This window comes from Chenopodium album, chromosome 27, assembly GCF_948465745.1.
Source record: "Chenopodium album chromosome 27, dcCheAlbu1.1, whole genome shotgun sequence".
Classification (NCBI taxonomy): domain Eukaryota; kingdom Viridiplantae; phylum Streptophyta; class Magnoliopsida; order Caryophyllales; family Amaranthaceae; genus Chenopodium; species Chenopodium album.
This window is the reverse complement of record NC_137860.1, coordinates 2518887-2535082: the sequence shown is the minus strand read 5'-3', so window position 1 is coordinate 2535082 and position 16196 is coordinate 2518887. Positions and strand designations below refer to the sequence as shown.

The following is a 16196-nucleotide window of genomic DNA, read 5'->3' as shown; positions in this document are numbered from 1 at the left end:
CAATAGTAAATTTACAAGGCATGGTGTAGGTGGTATAAATTTGTACCAAAAATGGTATTCCATAGTATAAGTTTTTGTCATTTTCTCCCTTGCATAATATCACTTTATAGTTTATACCATAGATTTTTTTTTTTTTTTTTTGGTGCAAAATAGTTTATACCATAGATAGCATCACTCTTATGGTGATCAACTTAGAAAGGCATCGTGTTTAGTTAGTTAACTTTAAATAAGTTGGCTCCCACATAATATTTACTCGAACACAATGCACATTTCAAAAAGGAAAAAATCCTACATTGTATGATTAATCAAATACGCCTCGGAAATAACCTAGCAATTTTGCAAGAAAATGGCAATGATGGGGTAGAGTGCAAGGTTGGAGACCCCCCCAATAGTACACAACAATTATAAGTTTTGAGAGGGTTGATTTGGAAATCCCACCTTACTTGACCATTTTTCTAGATCTCTTTTTCCATCAAAACACTCATCATATACAAAGTATACATACAATTATACTACTACTTGTATATTGAAAATTAATTAATTAGATAAATAAAATAAAAAACCATACATTAATTTTAGCACCAACCAAATCTTATTTTAACATAAAAATCCCAGCTCATGAGCAACTTTTGTAAGCTTTTACCTGCCAATTACACTTACCCTTTAAATACTCTCACATTTTAGATCTTCTTTACCAATTGTCACTCTCTCACCTCTTCTCTGTACTCTTCTTTTTCAGGTCAGTCTTCTACATTTCTTTTAGTTTTCATTTTATTCATGATTTTTGTGTTAATCTAGCTTCTGATCTATTCACATTTTATGAGAATAATGTATTAGTTTGTGGGTGTTTCTCATTTACTGTTATATTAGCTGATCTATATCTATTTGCATTATAGTGCTGATGTACATGCATAATTGTAGTAGAAATTGTGCTGTTTTACTTGAAAATCTGATGAATTTGAACATTGTAGGAAGTTTAATTTTATGTTAAGTAAGGAATTTGAGCTTAATGAAAGTGGGTTTTGCTGATTTTTAGTTCAGTTTACTTAGATTTTGACTGATTTGATACTTTTTCAGTTGCTTACTCTGTTTTAATTGTTGCATGTAGCTTCAGTGTGACTAGTTCTTCGATTCTTTCTGAATCTGACAATTTTGAGTGGTTGCTGATTTACTTTTCTAAGTTGACCAACCAAGATCTGTAATTATTGTTAATTTAGTCAGACATTTTGTTTCTGGGGTTTGTTAAAATGTCAGTTTCTGTAAGGTTTACTCAAATAAAGTGTAAATCTTTGATGGGTTTTGGTCAATTTGCAGGAATTTGGTGAATTTTTGGCAAATCTGTAACATTGAGTATTGCTTAAATTAGCAAAAATGGAGAAAACCATGGTACTCTTGTTTGCTACTACTTTGTTGATGTTGAGTTCTCCTTTGGCCAATGCTCAAAAGAAGGGCAAACCTGTTGCAAGTCCAACTCCAACCCCATCTCCGGCCCCGGCACCGGCTCCAGACTATGCAAACCTGACTGAATTACTGAGTGTTGCTGGCCCTTTCCACACATTTTTGAACTACCTAGAATCCACCAAAGTGCTTGAAACCTTGCAAAACCAAGCCAACAACACTGATGAAGGCCTTACCCTCTTTGTACCCAAGGACAGTGCCTTCTCAGCCCTTAAGAAACCTTCTTTGTCCAACCTTACTCATGACCAGCTTAAGCAGCTGTGCCTCTTCCATGCCCTGCCACACTACTACTCTCTCGCCGAGTTCAAGAACCTCAGTAGCATAGGGCCTGTCAACACCTTTGCTGGTGGTGATTACACCTTGAACTTCACCGATGTCTCGGGCACAATCCATCTGACTTCAGGATGGAGTGTAACCAAGGTTAGCAGCAGTGTATACTCTACTGAGCCTGTTGCCATATACCAGGTTGACAAGGTGCTTCTTCCTGAGGCCATCTTCGGAACCGACATTCCTCCTATGCCAGCCCCAGCACCGGCTCCTGAAATCGCCCCTGCTGCTGCTGATTCTCCTGCAGATGTGGCCAAAGACGGAGACTCACCAGCTGCCTCTAAAAAACCCTTAGATTCTTCGGCCTCCTGTCGAGTCATGGCTAGCCTGGTTCTTGCATTAGCAGGACTTGCCTTGTTCTTGTAAGAAGGGATTTTGTTTGTGATTTAACTTATATGAAGTGGGAATTTTCCCAATAGTAGTACCTTCGATTGTTTCATCATTCTTTTATTCCACCTTTTTCGACGAAATTATATTGAAAAACATTGTATGTGAATGTGAGATTGGTTTCAAAAACCTTTTGTCAATGTCCATTTTTAGTTCTTCAGATTTGTTAATTATGTTTATTTTTTCTTCTTGACATAAAAATATGTCTGTCATGTTATACATTTTGATTCCTGATTAAATGTACAAATGTGCAATAGTATATATGTTGCCCATGTGTTCTTTTATAGAACTTGGCAATTTTTATGTTTTCTTAATCTTGACTGCATTTAATTATACTTTGGATCTTGATGGTGAAGGAAAGACCAAAGCTGTAATGTGAATTATTGGTGGGCCACATTAGGTGTTCTTTTGTTTTCATCAAGTTGCTCACTTTGATGGGAAAAGAATTTTATGCTAATACAGACAGACAAATATACTTGGAGTCCTAAAGAAGTGATCTAAAAATGAGCAAAGGTAATAAAGGGAAGGGCTGTTTGTCATGGTAATTGTGTGACAATGTTCAGTTTTTCACCTCATAATTGATTAGCTTCTTTTTATTATTCTGTCTTCAAGGACACAAATCAGGGTTCGGGTTTCCGAGGCGAGCACAAGCAAGGCTGCGTAGAGTGGCGACTGAGACTGGGTTTGGCCGCTTGGGGGCATGTTGAAGAAGGAGATGCTAGTCAATAAATAGGACATATGGGCTTAATTCATAAGCTTTGAGGAAATATTGTTACATTTTGTACAAAATTTTTAGAAATTAAGTGTGGGACTATAAACCAATCCTGCCCTTTAAGTAGGTAAATTATGAAAAAAAAAATGCTGGTTACTAAAACTGCACTTCTCAAAAGTCTTGCATTTTAGAATATCACTATAATAACTTTTTGTGTTTGATCACTTAAAACGACCTATAACCAATTAAGATCTTGCTGGTTAACTAAACTATGTAGCAGGATGATGCTGCCACCAAAGCTCAAATTAAGGTGTGTTGCAACTAGATTTTCATTCACCATAAGCTGTAAGATCATCTTCAGAACATGGTCAGTACGAAGTGCGAATGTAGATAGAAAACAATTGAGTGAGACGCTCCTGCTCTTTGATTTCAACAAGGGTTAGAAGAGGATGATTTATTTACAATACACCAAAGTCAATATAAACTGACCAGACAAAAAAATATTTGAGCACAAATAATTGCGAGAAAACAGTAAGAACTGTGAAATGCAGATTAAGATGCAGTAATCAGTACTATAAATGCAAAAATTTCCCATATAAAGCACAAGAAGTAGATTACATAGGCTTCTATCAGATCCTAACAGAAAAAAACAAGTTCATGTTCAGCTACATCATAATATGAACATCCCTGTTAAGGTGTTTTCAATTCATTAAGACAGAAAAAGCTTCTTTCTGCAAAACATTCAAACACTAAAAGTTAGACCATCAACTAGACCTGCTAATAACAGCAGAAGTACTGACGTGACTCGATCACTAACTAATTGAAACATGGGGGATATGTTGAATGTTGGACCAATCCTCCCCATCCGGATTCTGACATCTTTCATACAGCTCGGGGCAGCCTCGAACATCTAGCTGCCTCAGAGAAGTAAGTTTCTGTAACCATGCAGGTAGTGATTGCAATTCTTCACACTCCCAAATTCTAAGAATTTGGAGGTTGGTTAAGTACTGCATTCCTGTTGGAAGATTGCCATCTTTGGAAGTTCCCTCAATTCCAAGGAACGGAGGCACTGATGAAGGGATCTCCATGGCATACCATCTTCCTCTTCTGATTCAGGGCTGCTGAAGAGATTGGGTATATATTCTAATACCAGTGTTTCCAAGGCGGTGAGATGCTTCAACCCTCCAGAAAGACTTCTTAGTTCAGGACAAAGGCAAACTATCAGGGATTGCAGAGAAGACGAGCAGCTTTGAAAAACCTCCTCAACTTGTGACAAACTCTCCAGCTCCTTGTCCCAGTATATACAAATACGAGTAAGACAATGGAAAACTTCTGTTGGGAGCGACTTGTACCATTTTATGTTATCTGTATTCAGGGATCGTAGTTTGGGAAGACTCAAAATTTTAGCATCTGACAGTGATGATGATTGACAAGAGGATGAAGTGACCTCCCATTTTTCATCCCAACTCTTTCTTATCACACTTATTTGCAGTGTTTTATTAAAAATGTACAGTTCCAGGTCTTCAAGCTTTGGACACAACAAAACTGAGGTCATTCCCGGTCATTCTCGTACATACAATAATTTCAACTGTGGAAAACAGGGAAATGATGGTGATAGAGGTCTTTGCTTTCGGCTGCCACCTCCTACCACCTCTTCTTTACGCCATGCTTTCAAGTTTGGCAGCTTGCATAACCGAAGCTCTTCAAGACAATGAAAGAAGAGGAGATTTTGTTCACTTATCCCTGGCTTAAAAGAGTCAATGTACTCCAAATTTGGCAGGTAGAAAATAGAGAGGAATTTCAGATGAAACAGGCTTGCAAGAATAGGAAGGTATTGCAAGTTATGACAATATGACAATATGACAATTCTAACCTAACGAGATTTGGGAGAAAGGTTGCTAAGCTATCATCCCTTGCCCAACGCGACATTCTTACACAGTGATACCCAAATAACACCAATCCCTTGAGATTCGAATGTGGCTGCAGGTCTTCCAGCAAAGCTTCTTCATAAGCAATGCTTGCATCACTCTCTGCATGTTCAATACAAAACCGAATATAATTGAGACGATCCTTGCTCCTTAGATATGATACTTCTATATCGCCTTGCCTAACATATTTCAGATTCTTCGGAAGTTGGATATGCACTTCAAGCTTTCCTTTGAGGTTTTTAAGAGCCTTAAGCCCTTCTAGTTGATCAGAGCATTGCTTTAGACTTGAACTTGCTTTGACAGGAAACTTAGTCAGTGTGTGAAGACAAGTCAGCTTACCCAAGTCTGAAGGTATAGAAGTAAGCCTATAACATTCCGCTACATCCAATACCCTGAGCTTAACCAACTTGCTCAAATCTTTTGGCAACGCTTTCAATCTGATGCAAGATCTTAGTACTAAAGTCTGCAAATTGTGGAGGTTTGTAACTGATTCAGGAAGCACTTCCAGAATTACATTGTCAGAGAGGTCTAGACATCTCAAATGTAGTAATTTATCAATTGAATTCGGTAGACTTTGAATGCCCGAATCCTTCAAGACCAATGACCTTAGGCAAGTCATATTTTCCAGTAATCGATCTGTAGATAACTGATCCACCCTGCCAACCTGAAGATAGGTACGAATTTGACTCTTGCTGAAAACATTAACTGTACATTTGCTTCTTATAATGGATAGATGGCGAGCTTTTCCATCCATGTTGCAGGTGACAGGATTCACTACACGTATCTCCTTTCCTGCAGATTCTTCAGCAATATCATGCATGAGAGCATTTATCTTACACGAGACAACCTCACCATATTCATCAATTTGTGTATCTTGAAGAAAACATCTCTGTAACAACATTGAAAAATATTCTTCACCAGCGTCTTCTATGCTTTGATTTTCATCTAATGGGACAACAAAGCCTTGTGCCATCCAAAGACTAATCAACCACTCCTTTTCAATCTCAAAATCTTTAGGAAACAATGCACAATAATTGAAGCAACACTTTAACAAAGATCCAAGATGACAATAACTAAGCTTCAATAGCGGCATGATGTCTTTGTTGTTTCTGATGTCTGCTAGTCCAAACTCCTGAATCAAAAGCCACATACTCTTGCCTTGACCAAATAGAAGACTTCCTACCACCCTTATAGCAAGGGGCACACCAGCAAATCCTTCAACGATTTTTCGCCCAATCTTGACCAAGCCATCTGGGGGAATTTCTTGTTCAAATGCCAATTTTTCAAATAAACCCCAGGAGTTCTCTTCAGATAAGCCTTGCAACTCATAAACAGGACCATTTCCTATAATTTTTTGTAACACCCTAGAAATTCCTTTCCTTTAAAAACACCTATTTTACTCTTTAAAATACGATTTAGGAATATCTAAGACATTACCGCCACCGTGAGAACGGCTAAGGCAATTATCAAAGACACACAGCGAAAGACTTAAATCAAAACCATTCAAAACGAGTCAACTTAAAAGTCAACCAAACGAAAGTAAAGTTAAAACCAAAGTCAAACGAAATCAAATTAGATCAACCTACAACTTGGAACCATTGACGGACCTTATCAAAACCAATTAAATTACGAAAACCTTTGCGTTAGTCTCATAAGCATAACGTAATATAATATTTGAAAGCAATAAACCACATCTCAACTAATAGAAACTAGCATGATTCGCTCTTCACTCATGCCCCGTCATGAACATGCTTCAACACCTGAAAAGATTATCTCTACTTGTCCCCACTACTCTCCATTAAAAATGGGTCATCATAGGGCCAAGATAAAGACATGGCCAATCACACAAACACACATAATCAGCAAAGCTGAGTACATAAGCATAATTAAACACACTAACATGCTTATACCTATCAATACACACTTACCTCAATGCACCTGTTTACAAGCACACACAACAATCAACAAGACACTTTAACTAGACACTAAATAGTTCATTTAGCGTTGATTACGCATCGAACGGGTTTCCAACTATACCTCCCCCAAATAAATTGAGGTTAACTGACACGAGAGCTAATCGTGCCATCGACAAACCTGTGCCACACATAGGTGGCGGAATTCCAGCGCATAATAATAATAAAAAGGAATATACGGCGTCATGTACTCCGTTAGAAGTTATGATCAAATATAAAGTCAAATAACTCCCCCCATATGTTCATACTCAAGGTATATACGTTCCAAGAGTTTTGGTGCGTAATCTCTTTCACTTTACGTTATTTACATATTATTAGACTTGGTGATGACTCTCAAAGCATAACAATTCAATCATCAATAATTATTCAATCAACAAACATGCCAATTTAATTCTTGAATATTTAGTGACCACATAATATTTAATGTTGAACCCTTTTTAATTCTACCTTAGTGTCAAAGACACCTTAAACGCATAAAGCGCCAAAAATCCTATCCCTCGGTGTTAAAAACACCTTAAGTACACAAAGGCACCAACATACTTTTTATTCCTCGTGTACATAGACACTTATATAGCTCCTTCCTCATGCTTAAAGCATCAATAAAAATTATATGAACCTTAATAAAATTCCTTTTCAATATTCCAAACATAATTAAACAATTAGTTTGATTAAACATGCTCTCTATCATGCCATAAATAAACATGTGGTTCATAAATAATATTCCAAACTATAAAATTCCATTCAATAACTCATCATAAATAAATCATACATCTCAATTCCATCACTAATAACATCCAAATCACAAATTTCCACTTCAAACCTAGCATGATACTATTTTTAATTAATAAAACACCTTTAGCATGCTACTACATCAATCATAACTATGCTAAGTACGCGAACGTACCTCAATAAAGCCCTTAAAGTGGCCGAAAACACTACAACAATTCCCGAATCAAGTCTCCTACATAAAGGGACAATAATACTAAATTAATTACCCTTGTATACACAATTTCCAGCAACTTAAACTCACTTTAAACTATTTAAAATAATCTGAAAATTATTTAAAAACCCCTAATTAAACTCCTTTTTAATAGGTAATCACACCCTTTTATTAAAATCACAATTATACTACCTTTAATAAAATTCCAACATTTTAAACTAATCAAAAACCCCTTTTAAAAACTTCATCAAAGTACATCTTTATACTTAAATTATCCATAGAAAAATTAAATTATCTCTTACCCTTTAAACTCAAGGATAAAATTTAAAGCAATAAAAAAAAAAAACTTCGTTAAAAACCAAAAACTGCCCGAAAATCATATTTAGAGGCTGAATTTGGCCACGAGAGGGTGGTGATCACGACCAGAGGGTGGTGATCACGACCAGAGGGTGGTGATCACGACCAGAGGTCGTGAGGCTTTCTTAAAACGTTGTTTCCACATGGAAAACACTACTTTTTTGTCAAAATCGGATGAGTTTAGAACCTGATCGGGATTAATACGGGATTAATATTAACGAACGGAAATCTAAAAATTAAAACACAAATCTACGTGTTCAAAATAATCTGGAATTAAGTTAAACTAATTAGTAGTTATAATCACCAAAATTTCCAAAATATCCTTACTATAAAAGCCCTAAATCAATTGTTCATAAAAACCCTAAAAATCAAGTTTTTTTTAATTTTAAAACCCTAACTTATAATTTTATGAAATCTGAAAATAAAACACTTTATTATTTAAAATTTACAATCTTTAATCATTAAAATACAATTACCAAACATACTAATCTTGTTTAAACAATTTAAATCAAAAACCCAAATTATGAATTGTTAGAACAATAATTAAAACAAGAAGAGATAGAAAATAAGACTAACCTTTTTGTGTGGGAAATTTTTGGGGATAAATGGAGTATTTATAGTGTAGAGTAGGTTAGGGTAGGTTTGGGCTTCATAAAAATAATGGACTTTAAATGATGAAATAAGTAGCCCAAAAGTAAAAATAGGATGATTGGGTTCATAAGAAAGATGGGTTACATTTGGATTAAATACTTGTTGACCCAAATATAAATATTTGCTTTATCTATAATCCAATAGTTAAAATGGTTTGACCCAAAATATATTTTATAATTAAATAAATAATTTATAAAATACATTAAAAATACGGGGCATTACATTTTTGTCGTCTCTCTGGAACGTGTTGTTACCACAATCCAACATCCTCTTCTACCTGCCATAAAGAATTCTGCCAACTTAAGCCATTGATCAAGATTCTCTGTCCATACATCATCTAATATCAGCAAAAACTTCCTTCCTGCCACTTGCTCCATAAGTTGGTCTTGCGTTTGATCTGCTGGGCCATCATGCATCTGCTGCAAACACGATCTTAAAATCTTGTTAAAAATTTCCTTCACGTCAAACTGTTTCTGATCTTGATCAGAGACACAAGTCCACAACCTCAGCGAAAATGCACTTACAACCCTTTCATGGTTGTACACCAGTTGGGCAAGAGCAGTTTTGCCCAATCCTCCAGCTCCCACAATACTATGGAATTTAACACCCTGGTGAGCATCATCGGAATCAAGCAACATACCTAAAATTTTATCAACATCATCCTCTCTCCCAATAATATTATCTGCACCAACATACGAACGAGTTTCCTCTCTTCTCCTCCTGGAGGCCTGGCCTAGTGGGTAAGACCTCAAGACTGAAGCCAAACTTATTATCATTACTAGCAACAGTGTCTAACTTCTCTCTGATGTTCTGAACTCCTTGAGACAGTTTGTAAGCAACATCAAACAGGCTGAAACGAGAGAAAAAGAGACACACCTCTTCGGAAACTTTGCCATCTTCTATGAGCTGCTTCTGCTCAGAAAGAGTAACAAACTCATCAAGCAAATCATCAGCATCATAAATCACATCCTTGAGCTCCTGAATCAATAGCTGTGCTTCATGGGGGACCTCTAGCAGGGCACCTACATCGCGGATCATAGCCTTGACAGAAGAGACTGTGTCAAAGAGGTGATCGAGTTCTGACTTGTAACCTAAGATGGAACAGACATCTTTGAGTTGAGAACATTGCAGTGCTTCAAGGAGAGTTTGGACAACAACAGACAATGTTCCAGAATTCATTTTTCTTTCAGAGTTCAGCAGGTCTGATGGACTGATGGGAGGTAAAAGATTATGATAATTCCAAAGGGTTAGACTAGTTAATACTTAATAAGTGAGTGATCAGCAAACTCTACTCCCAAAAAAATATCAGATTAATGAAGTTGCTTCACATGTTATGAATCCAGAACACTATTAAGATATTTGTAATCAAACAGCAAATCCCGAAGTTTCAGCATTAGTCAAGCTTATTAAAATAGAGTACACTCATATAAATTTTCCTGGTTGATGAACATGGTTTGTATATTTTAATTTTTAAGTAAGCATCACCCAGAGCATAACTAAGTACTTATAAAGGAAACAAGGGGGCTTATCACCTAATCGGAAAATTAAATAAGATTGCGGAAACAACATGACACCACAATATACAATGCCTAATCAGTGGCTGGCACAAGCAACTATTCCATCAATAATTGATCCAACAAGCTTTGTCTACAACAAATACAAGATTCGGTAAGAACAGTTTCATGTATAGAAATGTAGAGATTGTTTTGCCATAAATCACATTTTAAATAAGTACTTCAGAAACTATCTTTCAACTTTTTTTGATAAAAAAGCACCATTGAGATCTTTGATCACGTATATTGTACATATTTGTTAACAAAAAATTAAAAATTATACTCAGTAGTATAACAACTTTGAGCATTGAAAGAATAAAATTATCAATTTTACTGCCTAAAGGAGGTGATTTTGTACAAAGTTTTTAGAAGTTAATTGTGGGATTATAAACCAATCCTGCCCTTCAAGTAGGTATAATTATTTTTTAAAAATGCTGGTTACTAAAACTGCACTTCTCAAAAGTCTGCAATTTAGAAACTCACTATAATTACTTTTTGTGTTTGATCACTTACAAGTTACAACGGCCTATAACCAATTAAGATCTTGCTCAAATTTATGTGTGTTGCAAGCACTAGATTTTCATTCACCGTAAGCTGTGAATCATCTTCGGAACAACATGGTCAGTATGAAGTGCGATTCTAGATAGAAAACGATTGAGTGAGATGCTCATGCTCTTCGATTTCAACTAGGTTAGATGAGGATGATATATAAATATCAACTAAATGACCAAACAAAAAACATTTTGAGTACAAGTTATTGCGAGAAAACAATAACTGCAAAATGCTGATTGAATTGCAGTAATCAGTACTATAAATGCAAAAATTTCCCATATTTATCACAAAAAGTAGATTACATAGGCTTCTATCAGCAATATCCTTACAGAAAAAACAGCAAGTTCATGTTCAGCTACATCATAATAGGAATATCTTGTTAGGGTGTTATCAAGACAGAAACAGCTTCTTTCTGCAACACATTCAAACATTAATAGTTTGGCAGACAAATAGACCTGCTAATTGCAGCAAAAGTACTGAAGTGATTTGATCACTATCTAATTGAAATATGGGGGGATGTGCTGAATGTTGGACCAGTCCTCCCCACCCGGATTTTGACGTCTTTCATACAGGTAAGGGCTGCCTCGAACATCTAGCTGCCTCAGAGAAGTAAATTTCTGTAACCAACCAGGTAGCGAGTGCAACTCTTCACACTCCCAAATTCTAAGGATACGGAGGTTAGTTAAGTAATGCATTCCTGTTGGTAGAATCACAAGCTTTGGGAGTTCCCTCAATTCCAAGGAGCGGAGGCACTGATGAAGGGATCTCTTAAAAATGAAAATGGCCATGTATCTACTATTTACACAGGCAGTCGATTCATTAGCCATTGTGCTTCAAGTCTTCAACAACAATGCAGTGCAAATAATCATCCCTGCAACCTACAAAAATCCGTCCACCAACCATGACTGGTGAAGAGAATACGTCTCCTTGAAGCTCAATTTCTGCAAATTTCTCAACTCCATCTTCTGCTGTATTATCCTCAGCAGTAACACAACTTACCTGAAGCAGAATAATTCTACCAGAACTGGAGCAAATGCAAACCAATCTTTCAGAAGGAACAGAAGGATCGGATATTAACTTTATATTTTCATCGACAAAAGCTGAAGATGTAATTGGACCTCCAACATTGTACTTCCACAAAATTCTACCCTTTTCCAACTCAAAAGAGTAAACATTCCCATTCCTAGAACATACCAGAGCCTGAAAACCAAGTGCCTTAGAGATGCATGGTCCGGCAAATATTGGACCATTAGTTTTCACCCTCCAAACAATTGATCCTTTCGAGTTTAAAGAGAGAACATCCCCGTTAACTAAGCAGCATAACACATGGCCATCAGAACTTATGGAAAGAGATCCAAATATCGGAGCTTCAAGTTCAAGCTGCCACACAACAGAGAATGCAGAAGCCTTTAACATTATAGCTGTCAAATTTCCATTGGTTGTGCCCAGGTAGAGCATATCATGAGCCTCATCGATTGCAGGGGAGCCAAATATGCTTCCTGTGCAAGGGAATTGATAGACACATCGATAATTTCTATAATCTAGAGCATACAGATTATGATCATGTGAGCCACACCATATGAGGTTCCTGCACTTGTCTATGGTGGGTTGTGACTTCACTTCACCACCTGTTTGAAAAGTCCAGTTTATGATTCCATTCATTATATCAACAAAGTATATGTTTCCTTCGTAGCACCCAACTACAACCTGAGAGAAATCTCCATCAATCATAGCCGAACATTCCACTCGACCTTTTAATTTTATCTCCCATCTTATGGAACCATTTCTAGCATTAACACAGAGAAACTTGTGAGAGTGAGACCCTATAAATATTAATATTTGATTATCTTTGAAAGTAACTAATGGAGATGCATCAACACAAGAGTCCAAGGGAACTTTCCATATCTCACGTAATGACCCTTTTCGGTTACTAGGAAGTTCAAATTCCTGAGTATTAGGCCACTTGATATTTAGATCACAATTGCTATTGTATGTAACCTTGTTGCAACGACTGATTGCACATTCACCTGGCATCATCGAATGAGATTCCCATAGAATGGAACTAAGAGAGCTTACACCCTTGAGATTTGAATATAAATCAGAAACTACTTTAAGATGCTTAGATTTTTTATGCTCATCACTGTCAGTCCATGTAGTTTCTCCATGTTTCCTGGACTTAACTAATCCAGAATTAGATGAATGAGGCGAGTCAATTTTCTGAGCTTTGGGCAAAGTTTCCCACTTTACTTGGTGGTCAACCTCAAGAAGACCTTCTTTCTCTGCAAGAGCTTTCTGAAGCTCTAACGGACTTGGAAACATGTACAGCAATCTCATATCAATTCCTAAGTTATGAGCTACATGAGCTGCAATTATCGAATCACCACCCATTGCAAAGAAGTCATCATCGCTACCAACGTCTGCAACACCCAAAGAGTTACAAAAGGCTTCTTTAATACGATCTACAGTTTTGCCAAGTTCAACATGACTCTTGTTTGAAACATCAACGGGAGAAAAAAATCTAGGTAGTAACATATAATCAACCTTTCCTGTAGAAGATATAGGAAGGGTTTCAGTACAACGAAATTCCTTGGGTATCATAACTGAAGGAAGTCTGTCAACCATCCAACTTTTTACAGCTTCCAAAATTTGAAATGACTTGCCATTATCTTTCAACACTAGAACCGCTTTAAGAAAGTCATGCCCTTCTTGCTCATTACAGGAAATTACAGCAGCATCCACTATGTCTGTGTGTCCTCTTAATGTATCTTCTACCTCCTCCAGTGCAATACGTTGGCCATTAACTTTAATGGTGCGATCTTCTCTTCCACAAAATACTAAGTCACCACTTGAAAGCCTTCTAGCAAAGTCACCCGTTCTATAGTAAAGCTTAGTACTCTGACACCCATGATCAGAAACAGATTCTTCTCTCAATCCCTCATAGTCCAAGGGCATAATATTACCATCAATATAATAGCCTCTCGAAAGACATACACCCGTTACACATATCTCTCCTTAATCACAGTTCCCATCTTTCTCAATAAGCCTAACACCACAATTAGAAATAGGCTTACCTATAGGAACACTGCTCCACATTTCACTTTTAAGCATTTCTGGTTACCATTTGCAGTCAAAGTAAGTACAATCACCAGAGACCTCGGTGCTTCCATATATATTTAAGATAGTAGAAGCCTTAGGCAATATCCTAGAAAGCATCTCCCATAAAGATATAGGAAAAACTTCACCACTCAACACCAATAACTTCAATGAAGACAGCACTTGCTCGGAATACCGTCCTTCTAAAGCAGGAAGAAGCGCCCTCATTAACGATGGAACAGCGGTTATTCTAGTAATAGAGTAATCATACAAAAAATCAACAAGACCAAAAAAATTCCCCTTCAATTCATGAAAAGGGGGCACCACCAAAGTACATCCTGCTAGCATAGGAGCTAGAAATTCTTGAAGATGGTCAACAAAACTTATAGATGTCTTGAATAACAAAACATCATCCTCTTTCAATGGATAAAACTCTTGCATCCACAAAAACCTATTCAAAACCCCTTCTTCTGTCCCACAAACACCTTTAGATTTACCAGTAGACCCAGAAGTATACATCAAATAGCTAAAATTTGTCAATTTCCCACTCTCACAAGTCCAACCCAAATCCAATTTCCCACATTTTTGTTCAAGAACCCCATCAAAATGTATGCATAAAACATGAAATTTGCAGCAATTAACAAGCCAATGTGATTCATCAACCAAGTGGGTACTAGTAATTTTATCAATATTCGAACACCTAATAATAATATCAACATTTGAAGATGAAATTATTGACAAAATCCTATCTTTTGGCCAAGAAGGATCAAGAGGCAGAAAAACCCCACCAAACTCTAAGATAGAAAGAACAGTAATTACATATTCTACTGAAGGTAACATGTAAATTCCAATTATTTTAGTTGTAACATTTGATTTGATGTTACCTGAGGTGGGTTTGATTAAGGAGGGATCATCACCACCATTGAAAATGTGATGAAGCCTGAAATTGAGGGAATCAACGGCAGATGATAGCTCGGAGAAAGTGAAGAACTTGTCACCTTCATATACTGGAGTACTGAATTTAGTTTCAGAATTAAGATTTTTGGGGCCTTTTTTGGCTTGAATAATGGCTAATTTGTTAGGGTTAGTAGAGGCAATTTGGTGGAATCCATGGGATATGCAGCAGTAGGAAGAGTGCTGCTTCTGCTTCTCCATACTTGTTTCTTTCCCTTTTCTCTTATTTTACTTGACCAACTCTATAACATGCAACTGATGCAAGATTATTGTTTCACTTTCGCATATGTAATTATTTTGGAGAAAATCCAAGTTAATATCCATGATAAACGAGTATTGTTTATGTCGTGGCAAAATGGTAATAAAAGTTCATTGATGTGCGTGCCCAGAAAATAAAAAATTGTTAGTATTAGTTGACGAGAAAATTATGTTTATTTTGGATTGTTTGCGACGACATTGGCTTGCAAATATATAATTCCATAGCTTTGTTGACTTGTGTGCAGTGCTAATTATATTATTCATCTTTTGATTATTCTAGTATCGTTTTAAATGATGTATGAACATGATTTTGCTTAGGATTATATATTCACTGCCTAAATTTCTATTAGATCTTGTTTTTACATGATAAAAATGTTTATAAACTATGGTTATGTACCTTATCGCAACCAATAAAATTATATCTCAATAACTATTAAAGAAGTGCATATACTATATTATGTTATTTTGATACGATATAAATTAGTACGAATATTCTAGATGTTAATTATTACCAATAATTTGCATTAGATTCTATGAGTACAATTACCGAATATAATATTGTTTCATACTGTAATTTGATATTGTTTATCATGAAACAATCCTTGATTTTTTTTTTGTAATTATTTATCATATGAAGAATTTTGCCGATTAGCTAAGTGTCAATTTTGCCGATTAGCATACTGTGATTATTTATCATATGAAGAATTTTGCCGATTAGCTAACATACAATCCTTGATTTTTTTTTTTTTTTTTGTAGAATTTTTTTTTTTTGTAAAACAATTTAACGATTATCTAACATACTGTGTGTGCTTGATAGCATGTTCATGATTATATTTCCACATTACATGATTAATACTAGTATTATAATTTTTTTTATATCTAATTAAATAGTACCCTATTTGTTTACTTTGAAAGCATGTGTCGATGAGTCGAGGATGTATTATTTTAATAATTTGTGTTTCCATTACCACCAATAATTTGAACCGGGATGAAGATCCTACTAATACTTCTTTGGTGTTTTTTTAAGAATTCCTGCAATATCTAGTTAAATTT

At 36.0% G+C, this 16196-nt stretch overlaps 1 protein-coding gene and 2 pseudogenes across 2 annotated transcripts; 1 reads left to right on the top strand and 2 right to left on the bottom strand.

Annotated features, from left to right (window-relative positions):
• Nucleotides 1-553: 553 nt before the first annotated feature.
• On the top strand, nucleotides 554-2209 carry LOC145620813 (fasciclin-like arabinogalactan protein 7 pseudogene; annotated as a pseudogene). The gene is made up of 2 exons (XR_014108301.1): nucleotides 554-739; nucleotides 1315-2209. The product of XR_014108301.1 is annotated as a fasciclin-like arabinogalactan protein 7 pseudogene (transcript).
• A 2475-nt stretch (nucleotides 2210-4684) lies between these two features.
• LOC145618986 (disease resistance protein RGA2-like) lies at nucleotides 4685-9912 on the bottom strand. Its single transcript, XM_081673592.1, has 3 exons — nucleotides 9430-9912; nucleotides 9011-9341; nucleotides 4685-6156 (listed from the first exon to the last, which is right to left on the bottom strand). The coding sequence occupies exons 1-3, from the start codon at nucleotides 9910-9912 to the stop codon at nucleotides 4685-4687; spliced, it is 2286 nt and encodes a 761-aa protein (XP_081529718.1).
• Nucleotides 9913-11194: 1282 nt separating this feature from the next.
• On the bottom strand, nucleotides 11195-15100 carry LOC145621370 (putative acyl-activating enzyme 19 pseudogene; annotated as a pseudogene).
• Nucleotides 15101-16196: the final 1096 nt, after the last annotated feature.

Excerpts from the sequence above, each read along its gene's own strand:
- LOC145618986 (XM_081673592.1), bottom strand. The coding sequence starts at position 9,912 with ATGAATTCTGGAACATTGTCTGTTGTTGTCCAAACTCTCCTTGAAGCA. Across the intron at positions 9,342-9,429 it reads AGAAGAGAGGAAACTCGTTC|GGTGTTAAATTCCATAGTAT; the intron begins GTATGTTGGTGC and ends GATGCTCACCAG. Across the intron at positions 6,157-9,010 it reads GGCAGAATTCTTTATGGCAG|GAAATGGTCCTGTTTATGAG; the intron begins GTAGAAGAGGAT and ends AAAAAATTATAG.